Source organism: Parambassis ranga, chromosome 6, assembly GCF_900634625.1.
Source record: "Parambassis ranga chromosome 6, fParRan2.1, whole genome shotgun sequence".
Lineage (NCBI taxonomy): Eukaryota > Metazoa > Chordata > Actinopteri > Ambassidae > Parambassis > Parambassis ranga.
This window is the reverse complement of record NC_041027.1, coordinates 3503467-3518021: the sequence shown is the minus strand read 5'-3', so window position 1 is coordinate 3518021 and position 14555 is coordinate 3503467. Positions and strand designations below refer to the sequence as shown.

Below are 14555 nucleotides of genomic sequence, written 5' to 3'. Positions count from 1 at the left end.
AGCGCTGAGCAGGTGTGATTGTGTGTAAGAATAGACATCTAAGGATTAAAATAAAAGTGCAACTAAGCAGCAGCGTGCAGGATCAGGTTCAGGAAACATGCTGAAACCTGTCTCTCAATTATTCATCTTTTCTGGCTGTGACTACAGCGCACTGCTTATTCTTACACTTGAAAATGAATACATTTCTGTATTCTGTTCTGGAGGGTGTGATATTTGTGACTGTGAAACATGAGAGTAAACAAAGAGTCTGCGTCCATGCATATAAAACATGCACAAGTGAGATTTTATGAATGCGTGTCTAACCATCATAAGCACTGATTTATCTTACCCATTCACAATGCTTTATGGTTATAAGCCTAATTTATTCTGGACTGTAACGATGGTTTATTGCAATGAGGGCATGTTCAGTCATTTTTGGTTGGCTACGTACCATCTGCTGCAGCTCTGCAAGCCAGCGTAGGATCGATGGTTGTAAATATCTTCAGTGAAGTAAAAATAGGAATGTTATATTTTAAGATGAGTGTAAGATTGTAAAAGCTGAGGTATATTTAAGTTTTCTACTCTTTATTATGTGGTCCAAGAGGGGAATGCTGAACAATTTATTTGTCAGGCCACAGACAACAGTTTTTTATTGCTTGAAAGGTTCTGGTTATGTTGCCATTAATTGTCTGAGATACAAGCTTAGGCTAAACCCAAGGTTTATATACCTGGCTGTGCTTGTCTCTGCTGCAACAAAGTGGATGGCGAGCATGGCAGTTGTAGGTCACTCTGATGATTCAGTTGTGTGATGATTTTGGAGGCTTTAGTGACCTGTTAAGTTCTAGGGAGAGTTGCCTTAGTTTTGTTTTCTACTCTTGTGTCATATGTCTTAGACTAATAGAAAAGTCTCTCTGTATCCAATAAAGTTCAACAGTATTACAAAGTACATCTATCCTCCAGAACACTATGTTCTTCAGTTTTCAGCCTCCAAACTGTATCACTCTGATGGCAGGCCTTCGTCAACTCACAATAGACATCATATAAGTACGGTGTAGGAGTCCACAGAACGCTAACAAACATTCACTAGAATGAGAAAGTAAAGGTGATGTCTGAGAAGATAAAGAAAAGAAAAGGAAGCATGATAAAGAAAACACTATTGGCTGACAGACAAGGAGGGATGTGTAGTTTCTAATTGTGTCTTTTTTTTTAGCTTGCAGGGGACCTTTCCACTATTGAACATGCAGCAAGTTTTAAGCAGGTGGCACCTTGCCAACAGAGGAGCAAGGTAGGCTTAAATAACCCAACTAGAGTGGTGAAGAGTGCTGCTGCTGAGGCTCCTCCCCTCGCCTGCAGCAGCCGCAGTGTATTTCACACAGACCTGCTGTGAGCTGTATGTCTGAGTGATATGAGTGTGCATACCTAGGTAGTGTACCATTAACGGAGGTTATTAGATTATGAGCTAGCAAGGTTTGTTGAGCCTAAAGCCTTTATGGCTTCATGGTGGCTTTCTGTTAACCCTGAGTAGAGCCAGTTATTATGAACTAATGGAAGATGTTGTTCTGAGAACTTCACCTGATCCAGGGCAGTTTTTGTTCAGAGTTTCAGCATGTACATTTTAATACAGGGGTCAGATATAGAACATGATATTGTTGATAGCATTTTAAAGCATATTTAAAGAGCAAAACATAAGTACCCGAATGTTATTGTTTGCTGTTTTCTTGCATCCAGTGATGTGTCAAACTTGCACAGAGCCTGAAGCAGAATTCATAATGTTGCTTTATATTGCTAGATGTGGAATAACCTTCCAAATACCCAGTGTGGTAGTTATAAATTACCTGTTGAATATGGGCATGTTTCCACTTTTCAAAGTAGAGAAAGCGAAAGACAGACATTCATTTGGTATTAAATAGTTTGTCATATTCAGATGGTGTATATAAAATACATGCTTCACTATGTGTTATTGTGTTACCTCTGGTTCAGAGCTTGCAGTTCCAACTCCTGGTTTTCCCCAGGCACAAAGAACATTGTGCGGTATCTGGATGTCAGCGTTCAGAGATCCAGCTGTCTTTCTCTTAGGAAAACACAATGTCTGCCTGCCTGGATTCTCTTTGTTGGCCACGTCTGATGCATGAGAGGGGAAAGAGGGGAAGAGATCTGATTTGTGGTTTGATCTGCAGGGGAGCTGTGTGGTTCCAAATGTGTGCCACCAGAGTGGGAAAAAGCTCCAGTCTGAGCTTCCCACTTATTATATCTGTATTTTCTTAAACCGTTTACACACAGGAAATGTTATGTCCTTTGTGCCTCTTTACCTTTGAGTCTTGCTGTTCAGATGTTCTGGATGAAAAATGAGTCACTCTGCTGTGAACACTTCTACACCATCTAGTGGCACAAATGAGATATATGGTCCAATTCACACGCTGGGCTTGCCTGAAAAGTGTATTGTTAGAATTAATAGCGTTCCCTCATCCAACTAAATGAAAGAGAAAACCATTATGTTTACCTTCACTCAGTGCTGTGTGTGTGTGAGGGAGGGTGGGGTAGAGCATGTTTTGTGGCTTAAATCAGATAAATGGAGCTAATTGCATCCCCGTGTCCCCTGTGTGTTCATGTTGTTGTTACGGATGATTAGCCCAATGAATCTGAATAATTGGAAACATGTATACATGGTTATACTGCAGGGTACAGTTCAAGGTTTCGGGACCATTGAGGATTTGTATTGTGTAGAGGATGTAGTCGGGTTGCCTGCTCTGTATGTTGGAGACAGTTTATTATATCTTACACAACTGGCTGTTTTTGTTAGCCTTTTCAAGCACTCGACCTAAACATTGATGTCAGTTTTTCTGCTTAGTCAAAGAGCAGAAGAATGGGTATGATAATGGTAAATCACTTACCACTCTCAAACAATGACCTTCTGTGTGTATAGTATTTGCTTCCTCTTTTCTATTACCATCAAGATTATCTATCACAAGATGCTATTTGATTCTAACTGTGCAAACAAGTGAAATACCTGCTACATTTGCTGTATTTTGTGTGCACATCTCACAGACACATGGAGTTCAGTTAAAACTTGTTCATCTGTTGTATCATCAGGGTTGATTTTATCAAGTAGAAATAAAGGGAAGATGCTATTTTAATGGCTGTATAGAGCACTGTGACCATGCTTAGGCATTTTAAGCTTGTGCAAGTGTGGTGTAAATGCTTGTTTTCTGGAGATCTTATGTTAGACAAAGGTGTTGACGATACTCACTGCTCTCCAAATCCCATAGTCCATCAAGGTTATAGTAAAACTGCTTGAGAAGGTAGCTGGGAGATATAATTCTTCCAGCAAGTATAGTCCCACAGACCTCCATCAGCTAACTCTCCCCGCTGATCTCTAAATGGTGCACCTTTACTGACTTTCACCAACTCTTGAGACTATGGCAGAAAAACAACAAACAAAACTGATTAGCTTTTTGTGTCTCAGCATGGAGCATTCTGTACTTTGGATTTGGACTCCAGCAAACTGTTGAGTGAGAGTCTGTTCTGTCACACAGATGCATGATGTGACCCCAGTAACCATGCTGGATACAGTACTCCACCTTAAAATCCTGTTCAACATGAGTGAAGATGAGGCACAGTCCAACGCCCACACTGAACGGGTCTGCCAAGCGTGGGAGCAGCCCTTACTCAGACTGCACATTGACCTAGTGGCAACTGTAAGCAGCCTGGCTACTTTCTCTATCCCTCCCTTGGTTAAGTATATAGTATGTAATAAATAAAGTATATATTATTATACAGTGTGTGTGTGTGTGTACAGTTAGACCTGTGATTAACATAAATAAGTTATATAGTATGTAATGACACCTCATGCTGCTATATTCTTTATGTCTGTGTGGCCATTTGCTTAACCACTGTTTTGCTGTAGTTAAATAGAGGTTAACTCTGGGCGCCACAAATTATTTCTGATATTTTATGTAATTACTCAGCAATCTGGCAGAAATGCATGTAGGATAAAAATAGCCTAATAAAGAAGACTAACTGCTGGGGAGCACACAGACACAAATCAGTTCAACAGACAGAAAAGCATAAAGATTAAGCCAAAAAAATGTAAAATATTGCAATTAAGACTGCTGTCTCTGTGTTTCTGTGTTTACAAACGTGCTAAAAAGTAGTTGAGCCTAGAAGCTGTCAGACTGATTGAGCTAAGCCCTCTTCCTCTGCCACTGAACAGACGTTTCAGTCATGATTTGTTGATTCCACTCAGCCACAGCTTACAAACTGAACACGACTTCCTTTCTGATTCCCAAAATCTGAAATATCATGGGATGATTTTGAAATATCTGACAGGAAACCGCTGACATCTTCTTCTTCACCCAGCCATGTCAGTTTAATTTGAGAATTTCCTTTCTTGGCTGGGCATGTTGGTTCCAATGCAGTGTACTTTGAACCAGGCAGTCACTGGCGATACGTTTCCAGTGCCATTTACTCTTCTAATAAATGAAAATGGCAGAAGAATTGTCTAGAAAAAGCAATTCCTCAGGCGTCACAGCAATTCTTGCCCTCATTTTTCACATCTATTGAGAAAGAAAAGGGAAGAATTTGACTTGTTTTTCCTGCATTGAGACATCCTTAGATCTCCCTCCTGACTTGTATGAAGCTAACCTTTCTCCATCACCTCCGCTTGGGATGGATATATGCAGAAATCTGTCATCACGTTATATACTTCTTTATGAACGTGTGTTTAGTGTGGAGAAACAATAGTGAAGATGAGGGCTCTGAATTGTCTGAGTTGCTTCTGCTTCGAGCAGCAGACTCATCCGTCTTATTCGGTCTCTATGATTTGTATGTGTGTTGGAGGTTAAGGGTACTTTGCATGAAGATTAAGAGTGCACTGTGACAGCTCTGCCCCTTAAAGAAGACTGATGGGTTGCTTTTATAGACACCTGACCTTTGGGCCCAGAATGAGAAAAAGTTTTCTGCTCACTGAGTAACACTCAGCAGTGTCTGGATGTCTAAACCCCGGCCATCATTCAAGGGCTTTTTTTTAATGTGTTCAAACTCAAGGAGAGAAGTTGGATAAAATCCTGAGCTCTTAATATTTCAGGTTTTCTTAAGCCAGTGACGGTATGTTTAATGCCGTTAGGACCAATCGGCTTCAGGGTTGAATTCAAATGAGCCGTCCTGCACTTTAATAATTACGTGGTAGTTAATTGATTATTCGCAGGCAAGAACTCGGAGGTCACAGTCAGTTACACAACAGCACGACTTCAGCTATTGAATGTTTTACTCAAGGACACCTGAGGAAAGAGCTTGTCATTTAAACTGAAGGAAAAGCCTGGTGATGATGACGAGTCCTCTCCTCACATGCCCTGCTCCTCATCATCCTCCCTTCTTCCAGCTGGGGATTTCATGTTTACACAAATATGAGGAAATCTAAACATTTCTGCTTCTTCTGAGAGACAAGTGTTGGCAGCAGATGAATAATCAGCATGACTCAGACTGTATATGAAAAAGGACACATTCTTTGTGACATCACAAGAGAGGTCCAACACAGTTACATTACGTAAAATAGTCACCTAATGTGCACACTGATATAAATCGGCCGCTTATTTTCGTGAAACTGACTGTTTTTCCAACACATATACACAAACCGGCCATTTTACAATGTAAAGTTATAAAAGACTGCAGGTAAGACTGCAGATGGCTTTAACTTGCAACTGACTGTTACCCAGGACCCATAGGTTCACGTGCACCTAATGATACTACAGCTTTATCTTAGTTTGGTAGTTTCTGTTTAATTTTAGGTGCTTCATGACTGCTGTGACTGTTACTTCCATGTTTTTTGTTGGACATTAAAAAAACACAAATAGTACTGGTTGTGTTTAACTTTAAAGTTTGGAGTTAAAAATCTGAATAAGGTGCAAAAAATGTGTCACTGCATGAAACAATTGATTCAAAATGATGTGATGTTTCACACTATGTGACGAGACTGGGCTGAGAGTTCAGTGTGGTGGCTGTTCCTGAAAGTAGTGCCTCCAAAAGACACGAATAGGAGCAAAGCTGGTTTTTGTAGTAGCTGATGAAACGTTTGGGCATTTTGACATAAAGACCTGTAGGGACCAAGCGGCAAACTTCGGGGCTCAAACTTGAAGCCCATGCGTAAGTGTCAAAACTTGTAGTTCATGCCGCAACTGCTAGGGGCTGGCTCCAAAAGCAAGTCATTTCCCATAGACTCCCATGTTAAAATGGCCAACTTCTCAGTAGATCCATATTTGGAGTTTTGGCGGACGTGACGCTACCAACATGACGGTGGTCATAGCGTCCCGGAACCTCCCACGAGCCTCAAAACGGCTCTTCAGAAACAAATGGGTGATGTCACGGAAGCTCTGTCCATAGTTTGTACTGTCAATGGTAGCAGTGGCGGTTTTACATTGAATTACTCCCCGGTCGAGACCCCCTGTGAGTGCGTCCCCCCCGCCCCCCCCAAAAAAAAAAAAAAAAGAAAAAAAATAGGGGAGGTCATTAAATAAGAGGGAAGGCTGCAATTCAGTTTTATTAATATAGCACGTTTTGCAATCAGAAATTGTCTTAAAGCACTTCACAGAGACCCAGAGCCTGAACCCCCTTAAGAGCCACAGTGTCAGGAAAAACTCCCTTTTAACAGAAAGAAACCTTGAGCAGGATCCGGGTCATAAGGAAGAACCTTCCTGCTGCCAGTTGGCAGGGTAGAGGAGGAGAAGAAGAGGGAGACAGGACAGAGAGGATGAAGGAGAGACAGAGGAACAAACATGCACAAACATTACAGAAAACAAACATGACAGGTTGCAAAATGGATGATATGATGATAAATGATATAAAAAAGATATTCCCCATTGTCTATATTTTTTAAATTAAACTAACATAAGGCATGTACACTAGAGCACTACAATTGTACTGAATCAAACATATGTCCTTACTTATTCAGACAAAACAAAAATATTTCACTGTACTAAAATAGGACTGCATATTATACATAAATATAATTCTTTGTTAGCAATGATAGTGCTTTCAGATTTTTAATAAGCAGCATAAAAGGTTGTAATGTGTAACACTTTGGGCAACTAGTCATTTTGATACCTGTGTGATGGTCCAGGATGTGAGTGAAGAGAGAGTCTGCTGAATGGATGATAAACTCATTTAACTCATAAAACCAGCTGACAGTCGGCAGTATTCTTACTTTAGTTTACCGTTAATCAGCCTGTCATTGACGGACGGACTTATGTTAGCAGGCAGTAGATAACTTGTTAGCCAACCGACGAGCCAGAGCAGTGCATCATGGATGGACATTATAAACACAGATGGTGCAGCATCAAACTCTCAGTCCAGCATCAGATTACAGTCCTCTGTCTCTCTGCCTGCAGCTCTGCTGTCTGTCCGGTTTGGCCCGAAAACTTCTGTGTTGTTTAATGATCTTAACGGTAAGACCTCTCACTCCTTCGAGCATTCACGCTGCTATACACAAACACGCAGTGACGCACCCTATCAGGACAGTGAGACCTCCCTCCTTCACTCCCTGTCGTTCCGTTTGGAGACCCAGAGGTGAGCTGTCCCCCACACCCCGTCCCCTCCTCTCACAGCTTCTGTGCATGGTAGCTTTTCAGCAAGCAGGCGGCGCTAATTTGCCAATTCTCCACACAGTGATCAATAATATACACTCAACAAAAATATAAACGCAACACTTTTGTTTTTGCTCCCATGTTTCATGAGATGGACTTGAAGATCTAAACTTCATTCCAGATACACAATATTACCATTCCTCTCAAACATTGTTCACAAATCTGTCTAAATGTGTGATAGTGAGCACTTCTGCTTTGCTGAGATAATCCATCCCACCTCACAGGTGTGCCACATCAAGATGCTGATCTGACATCATGATTAGTGCACAGGTGTACCTCAAACTGCCCACAATAAAAGGCCACCCTGAAATGTGCAGTTTTGTCTCACAGCAAAATGCCACAGATGCCACAAGCATTGAGGGAGCATGCAATTGGCATGCTGACAGCAGGAATGTCAACCAGATCTGTTGCTCGTGCATTGAATGTTCATTTCTCCACCATAAGCCGTCTCCAAAGGCGTTTCAGAGAATATGGCAGTACATCCAACCGGCCTCACAACCGCAGACCATGAGTAACCACACCAGCCCAGGACCTCCACATCCAGCAGGTTCACCTCCGAGATCGTCTGAGACCAGCCACTCAGACAGCTGCTGAAACAATTGGTTTGCATAACCAAACAATTTCTGCACAAACTGTCAGAAACCGTCTCAGGGAAGCTCAACTGCATGCTCGTCGTCCTCATCGGGGTCTTAACCTGACTCCAGATCGTCGCAGTAACAGACTTGAGTGGGCAAATGCTCGCATTCGATGGCGTCTAGCACGTTGGAGAGGTGTTCTCTTCACGGATGAATCTCGGCTTACATTGTTCAGGGCAGATGGCAGACAGCGTGTGTGGCGTCGTGTGGGTGAGCGCTTTGCTGATGTCAATGTTGTGGATCGAGTGGCCCATGGTGGTGGTGGGGTCATGGTATGGGCAGGCATCTGTTATGGACGAAGAACACAGGTGCATTTTATTGATGGCATTTTGAATGCACAGAGATACCGTGATGAGATCCTGAGGCCCATTGTTGTGCCATACATCCATGAACATCACCTCATGTTTCAGCAAGATAATGCACGGCCCCATGTTGCAAGGATCTGTACACAATTCTTGGAAGCTGAAAATGTCCCAGTTCTTGCACGGCCAGCATACTCACCGGACATGTCACCCATTGAACATGTTTGGGATGTGCTTGACCGGCGTATACGACAGCGTGCACCAGTTCCCACTAATATCCAGCAACTTCGCACAGCCATTGAAGAGGAGTGGACCAACATTCCACAGGCCACAATAGACAATCTGATAAACTCTATGCGAAGAAGATGTGTTGCATTGCATGAGGCAAATGGTGGTCACACCAGATACTGACTGGTGTCCCCAGACCGCCAATAAAGCAGAAACAAAATGCACATTTCAGGGTGGCCTTTTATTGTGGGCAGTTTAAGGTACACCTGTGCACTAATCATGATGTCAGATCAGCATCTTGATGTGGCACACCTGTGAGGTGGGATGGATTATCTCAGCAAAGCAGAAGTGCTCACTATCACACATTTAGACAGATTTGTGAACAATGTTTGAGAGGAATGGTAATATTGTGTATCTGGAATGAAGTTTAGATCTTCAAGTCCATCTCATGAAACATGGGAGCAAAAACAAAAGTGTTGCGTTTATATTTTTGTTGAGTGTACATAGAAAACCGCTTGGCAGATGATTTTTTTTTTTTCCAACTGCTCGTGGTGGGTCTGCCTGTGCCCAAAACAGCCACTGAATGGTAGGGACTGACTCATTTTTGGAGCCAGCCTCTAGAGGGCATTTGTGTAACAGCAGCTTTTAACGCAGATATTTTTCAACCCGACAGGTTCGAGTACCTAAAAGTGAACTGTGACTTCAATAAACACACAGAAGATAATACAAATGCTGTGCTACATTTAGAGAAGTTTTTTCAAAAGGTTTTCCTTATGTTTTAACTTTATTTTGCATTGATTCAATCCTGCTTGGGTAGAGAGCTTTACAAACTATTTATCTTAATGAACCCAGCTCCGAGCATGAGCAGAAGTGCGCTTTTGTTCACATTTTCATTAAATTTACTACAATTTATCCTCCATCTAGATTGTAACTTGGCAACTGGTAGGCTACTTTGTGTGTGTGTGTGTGTGTATGTATATATATATATATATATACATATACATACATACAACAGCTTCTGCACATTAAATAGCAAAAAGAGCATTTGTTAGTTTACAATTGAAGAATAATAAATTGTTCAGATATGATAAAAACTGTTAAAAAAATATAGTGAACTGAACACTGCAGTAATCTGCAGTTCTCTCTGTTTACTGCAGGGTATATTATGTCAATATCTGCATATAAGATGAACAAAGAGATGGAGGTGTAAGGTACACACTGAGATAAGTCTTCAAATGACAAACAACCTAAACAGAATTCCCCACACTAATGAACAATTCATCGTTTTACTTGGAGGAAGAAAAAACAGGGCTCGGAGTGAAAGAGCTGATTTTTATTTGTTTATATATAAACACTCCTGTCAGGATAAATTGAGCAGTCGTGAAATGTTCTTATTGTGTAAGCTTATACATTTAACAAACTAATATGTGTCATAAGTGAAGTTTCTTTCTCTCAGGGAGCCCCGCACGCATCGCCGCTATTGTGTGCGTTCATGGAATGTATTTACCCGAGGAGCGCTCTGACTCAACGCTGAACATAAGATGATAGAAACCGTAAAGCATCTTTTTAGAAAGGGGGAGGCGGGATTATGGATGGTAGTATTAGGGCTGTAAACGCGGCTACTAAGAGACGTGATACGTGTGACGGAGATGAATCCTCGAAACCTGCTGCTGCACCTGCAACTATTAAAACTCCACAAATTATTCGAGTGTCTAAGAAAACAAGCAAGTAGGGGGACGCTGCTGACCCTCCACTTTGACAGACGAGCCCTCCTCCTCTCTCCATCCGCCTCACCCCCTCTTCCTCTCTCTCTCTCCCTCTCCCTCTCTCTCTCTTTCTGTTCTACTCATAAATCTATTGGTTGTGGTCTCGCCTTCACTATCCAGCGCTTTGCTGATCAGACTGCAGTTGTATTTGGGGGGAAGTTGGCGGCTCACAGCGAAAGGCTTTCCTCTCTCTCCGGCGGTTGGACATTGGAATTATGAGCAGAGCTGACCCAGCCTCTATCACCCTGTCTTGAGTCTGTTTGTGTTTCACACCCAGAGAAATTGAGCCGACCATGGAGATTGGAGTCCGCATCCTCCTGGCTTTCCTCCTCCACCAGGTAAGAGAGGAAAGATCTGTGCGGGATGTTATTGTGAATGAAAGCGGCTCTACTCTCTCTCCCCCTCTCTTTTCTTTTATTCGTCTGGTTTCACGCGAGCTGCACTTTGTCACTGTGTTCGTGGCGCAAACATACGTCAAGTTAGTCCCGAGTCTACAAATAACGCACAATACTTTCACCTGCACTGCCCGGATCCGTCCGTGCCGTGTGGAAGCAAGTTTATCCCCGCTTTGGCGCCTGTGCGCGCACGGCTGTCATTTATGGCACCGAGTTTTGGAGCAGAGAGGGTGTCGGAACTGGCAATCTGCAGTGCTCCTTCACTTTAGGAATGCCTTTCACATTTTTGTCGTCGAGAGGGAGAGAGAGAGAGGATGGAGAAGAGGGGGCTGAGAGGGAAGGAGAGTGCAGGGTGTATCCGACGTGTATGTGCAAATCACGGCTCCTGCTCTTGTCTCCAGTCGCATCTATATTCCGCTCAGCCACCAACTTGAGCGTTTCTTTGGGCTTGTGAGTGTGTGTATGTGTGAAAGCACACAGGGAAAGGCGGCGGGGGTTTGTCAGAGAGAGGCAGAGAACTAACTTGGCCACTCTGCTCTGTTATTTTTATGGCATATATTGGTCTTCATAGACGTGGGTTCTCTTGAGATATTCAATAAAGCCTTAATTCCCCACTGTGACAGAGCCACTGGGCCGCTTGATCTGACTTTAATAGGGGGAGAGAGTAAGGTAACCCAGAACAGCTGTCTCTGCCAATCAAGTCTTTAGAGGGCTATTTAAATGAAGAATAGCAGCAGCAAGGCTGCTGAATTAGAATTTTTTAAAACCTATTTTAGTACTTTTGTCACATTTTGCATTGAATAGCCTCACTGTAAAATTATGCTGTCCAGCCATATAACCTTGAACAAGGATGAAAGCAGCCAGGGATGCTTTCTTTCAGCTGCCATGACCTCTGACCTCCTCACATTGCCAGATATATTCTCCTTTTAAAGATCATCACAAATTGTCATCCAAATATTCACAGCGCAGTTACTCTAATGACTCTGTCTCCCCTGGTGGCAAGCTGCAATGGTTTAAGCAGCAGCTAATTTTAAAACAACCTAGCTGAGCCCATTTTCTAAACATGGCAACAACGGGAGAGCCCCGAAGCGTGGTAAGCAAACAGCTCATTTGGGGAACTCTGTGTTGTTGTTGTGCTGCTTCGCTCTCTCACTGTCTCCCTCTCTCTCTCTCTCTCTCTCTAGCTCTCTCTCTCTCATCTGGATGTATTGGGAGGCAGCAGACAGCAGCACAGCTCATTTCTCATTTGACCTGTGTAGGCTTAGTGCAGACTTCCTGCTGTGCATTATTCCCTTTTAATTGGATAAGTCATGAGTTCATCTCCACATTAATCTTCTGATCGGCGGATGTCATGATTCAGGCTAATAGTGAGACCTTCAAGGAAATTATACAACTCCTCCTTTTATTGATTAGAGACCCACACCTCACATACAGACATACAGTGTGCCTGTGAGGATTTCCATACACGTGGTTGTTAGCTTGTTCCTGAGAATTTTTTCATATTTATGTAATGTGGTGTTTCTGTCAGGACTTCCTATCTACAAACAGATCTATAGTCTCATGGGAGACGTCTATATTCACGAACTGTCCCATCACAATCAGTAGCTTTCAAATGTCCCATATGTGCAAGTGACTTCAGATTGCATTCTTTCAAGTGAAGTGACATTGTTTATAGAAGTCCAGTGGTCCACTGTAAAAGTGATGTTTTTTGCTTGCTTGAGCATGATCATCCTCCTTGTCTTCTGGTCCTTATACATAATATGTATCTTCAACATGATGTTTTTTTTTCCCTGTATAACTCCTAACACAATTCATAGGATTTTTTTTTCTACATTCCATAATAAGACACTCAAGTTCTGTATGGTTTCAGTTGGGTGTTTGGTTTTGAGGGGATATACCAAGATGTATTAATTCTGTGCTAATAAATCAAGTTTTGCAAGCTGTACAGAAAAACTGTTTTCTCAGAAGAAATGAAACTTTCCTCCAAAACCTCGCCAGATTGACTGCCATTTGGCAGCCTTGTTAACAGGTCATAAGCTGCCACGGGAAGTAAACAAAATAGTTCTAGTTCAAGTTGAAATAAACAAGTCTAGTTTTGAGTCTACACATACTACAGTTGTATGCAACATGATAGCACATACATACTCTGACTCCTAATAATCATCCGCATTAATAATGCATACAAGCCTTTTTCTCTTCCTATTCACAAGAACGTCCACTCTCCCCGTCTCATGGTCTGTCTGTGTGGGCTTGAAGGTCTTCTTGTTTATAGATGTTCAGGTAGGGAGCCAAGTTCTTCTTGGCTGCCACACACACCTAGCTTTATCGTATAGCCCCCCTCACAAACACACAGCCACACACACCACTAGCAGCCCCCCCTCCTTGGTAATAAATCTCTGTTTTCCAAATGAAGCGCTAACCAGTCTCTCCAGGTGGAGCAATGATTCAGAATAAGCACAGCACAGCTGGGAACTGCAGGTGCAGGGATTTTGCTCCCATTCTTTTTCTCCTTTTCCCACTTGCAATCCTCCGCCCAGCCTCCCTTCTGTTTGACTTCTGTCCCCCCCCCCCCCCCCCCCCCATCAGCGTTTATTATCTTTCTCACCCTCCCCACCTTCCGAAACTGGTGGTGTACCTCAATTAATGTGATTTGCCAAACTTAATCCACCATTTATTTCCTCAAAATTCTCAGCAGTGTCTCCACACTTCGCTCTCCCTCTCCCGCTCTCTCACTTATGGAGGATGACAGTTATACTCACAGTTTAAATTCTGGGCTGGCACCTAGGCGTGCCTACTGGAAGATTTGCTGGACATTTACGAGCACAGTGACCAACGGACTGTTAAAGTTCCTGCTTAAGCTGCTGCAGGTTCTGAGAGCGACAGACAAAGGGGAGGGAGGTCGGGGTCTCCAGAAAAAAATGTTTAAAGTGTGGTGCTGAAGACAGAGGATTGCCATGGTGTCCTGTTACTCAGTCAGGGCTGACCTTCGCTGTGACACACACATACGCACACCTAGGGACCTGACACAGATGCCCACATTTTATCCTTTTATCCTTCTCTTTGACTTCCCTCTCTGTTCTCTAACATTCTCACTTCAGGCAGTTCATTGATGTAGCATTATCAAAAAGAGAGGATACGGCCTTTCCTGGTATGTCAGTGTAATTTATTAGTCAGGAGTGCAACAACAGGTGTATTCTATGGCCACACATGCATATGACTTTACCATTTCTAGGCTGAATCATTTCTAATCATATAGGCTTATAAGGCCCATGGATCACAGTCCTCTGCAGAGGATTATGAGGGATGCTCAGTCTGTATGTCCTCCATGCACTTTGACTTGTTATTTCCTCTTTATGAGCTATATAGCTCAAGCGTTGTCATGTCCATCATTGGTTACAATCAATTATCCTTTCAAAAGCAGACACCCTCTTGTATTTTTTTTCTCTCAAGAAGACTTCTGCGTGTCCTCTCTGACCTGCCATCACCCTGCTACCCCCGTGCTGTTTCTGTGATGGACTTTTTATAATGGAGTCTAGTTAAAGAGTGACAATGTGACAAGCTACAAAGTCTAATGATGACACTAATGAGGAATGCCAGTCATTAAGGCAGGAGTGAT

At 42.6% G+C, this 14555-nt stretch overlaps 1 protein-coding gene across 1 annotated transcript in view; it reads left to right on the top strand.

Moving 5' to 3' along the window:
• Positions 1 to 10701: 10701 nt before the first annotated feature.
• Positions 10702 to 14555, top strand: part of cdh13 (cadherin 13, H-cadherin (heart)) — a 269402-nt gene continuing 265548 nt past the window's right edge. The window contains exon 1 of the mRNA XM_028407949.1: positions 10702 to 10882. Within this exon, the coding sequence (XP_028263750.1) occupies positions 10838 to 10882 (45 nt within the window). The 5' untranslated portion in view covers positions 10702 to 10837. The remainder of the gene's footprint in view (positions 10883 to 14555) is intronic.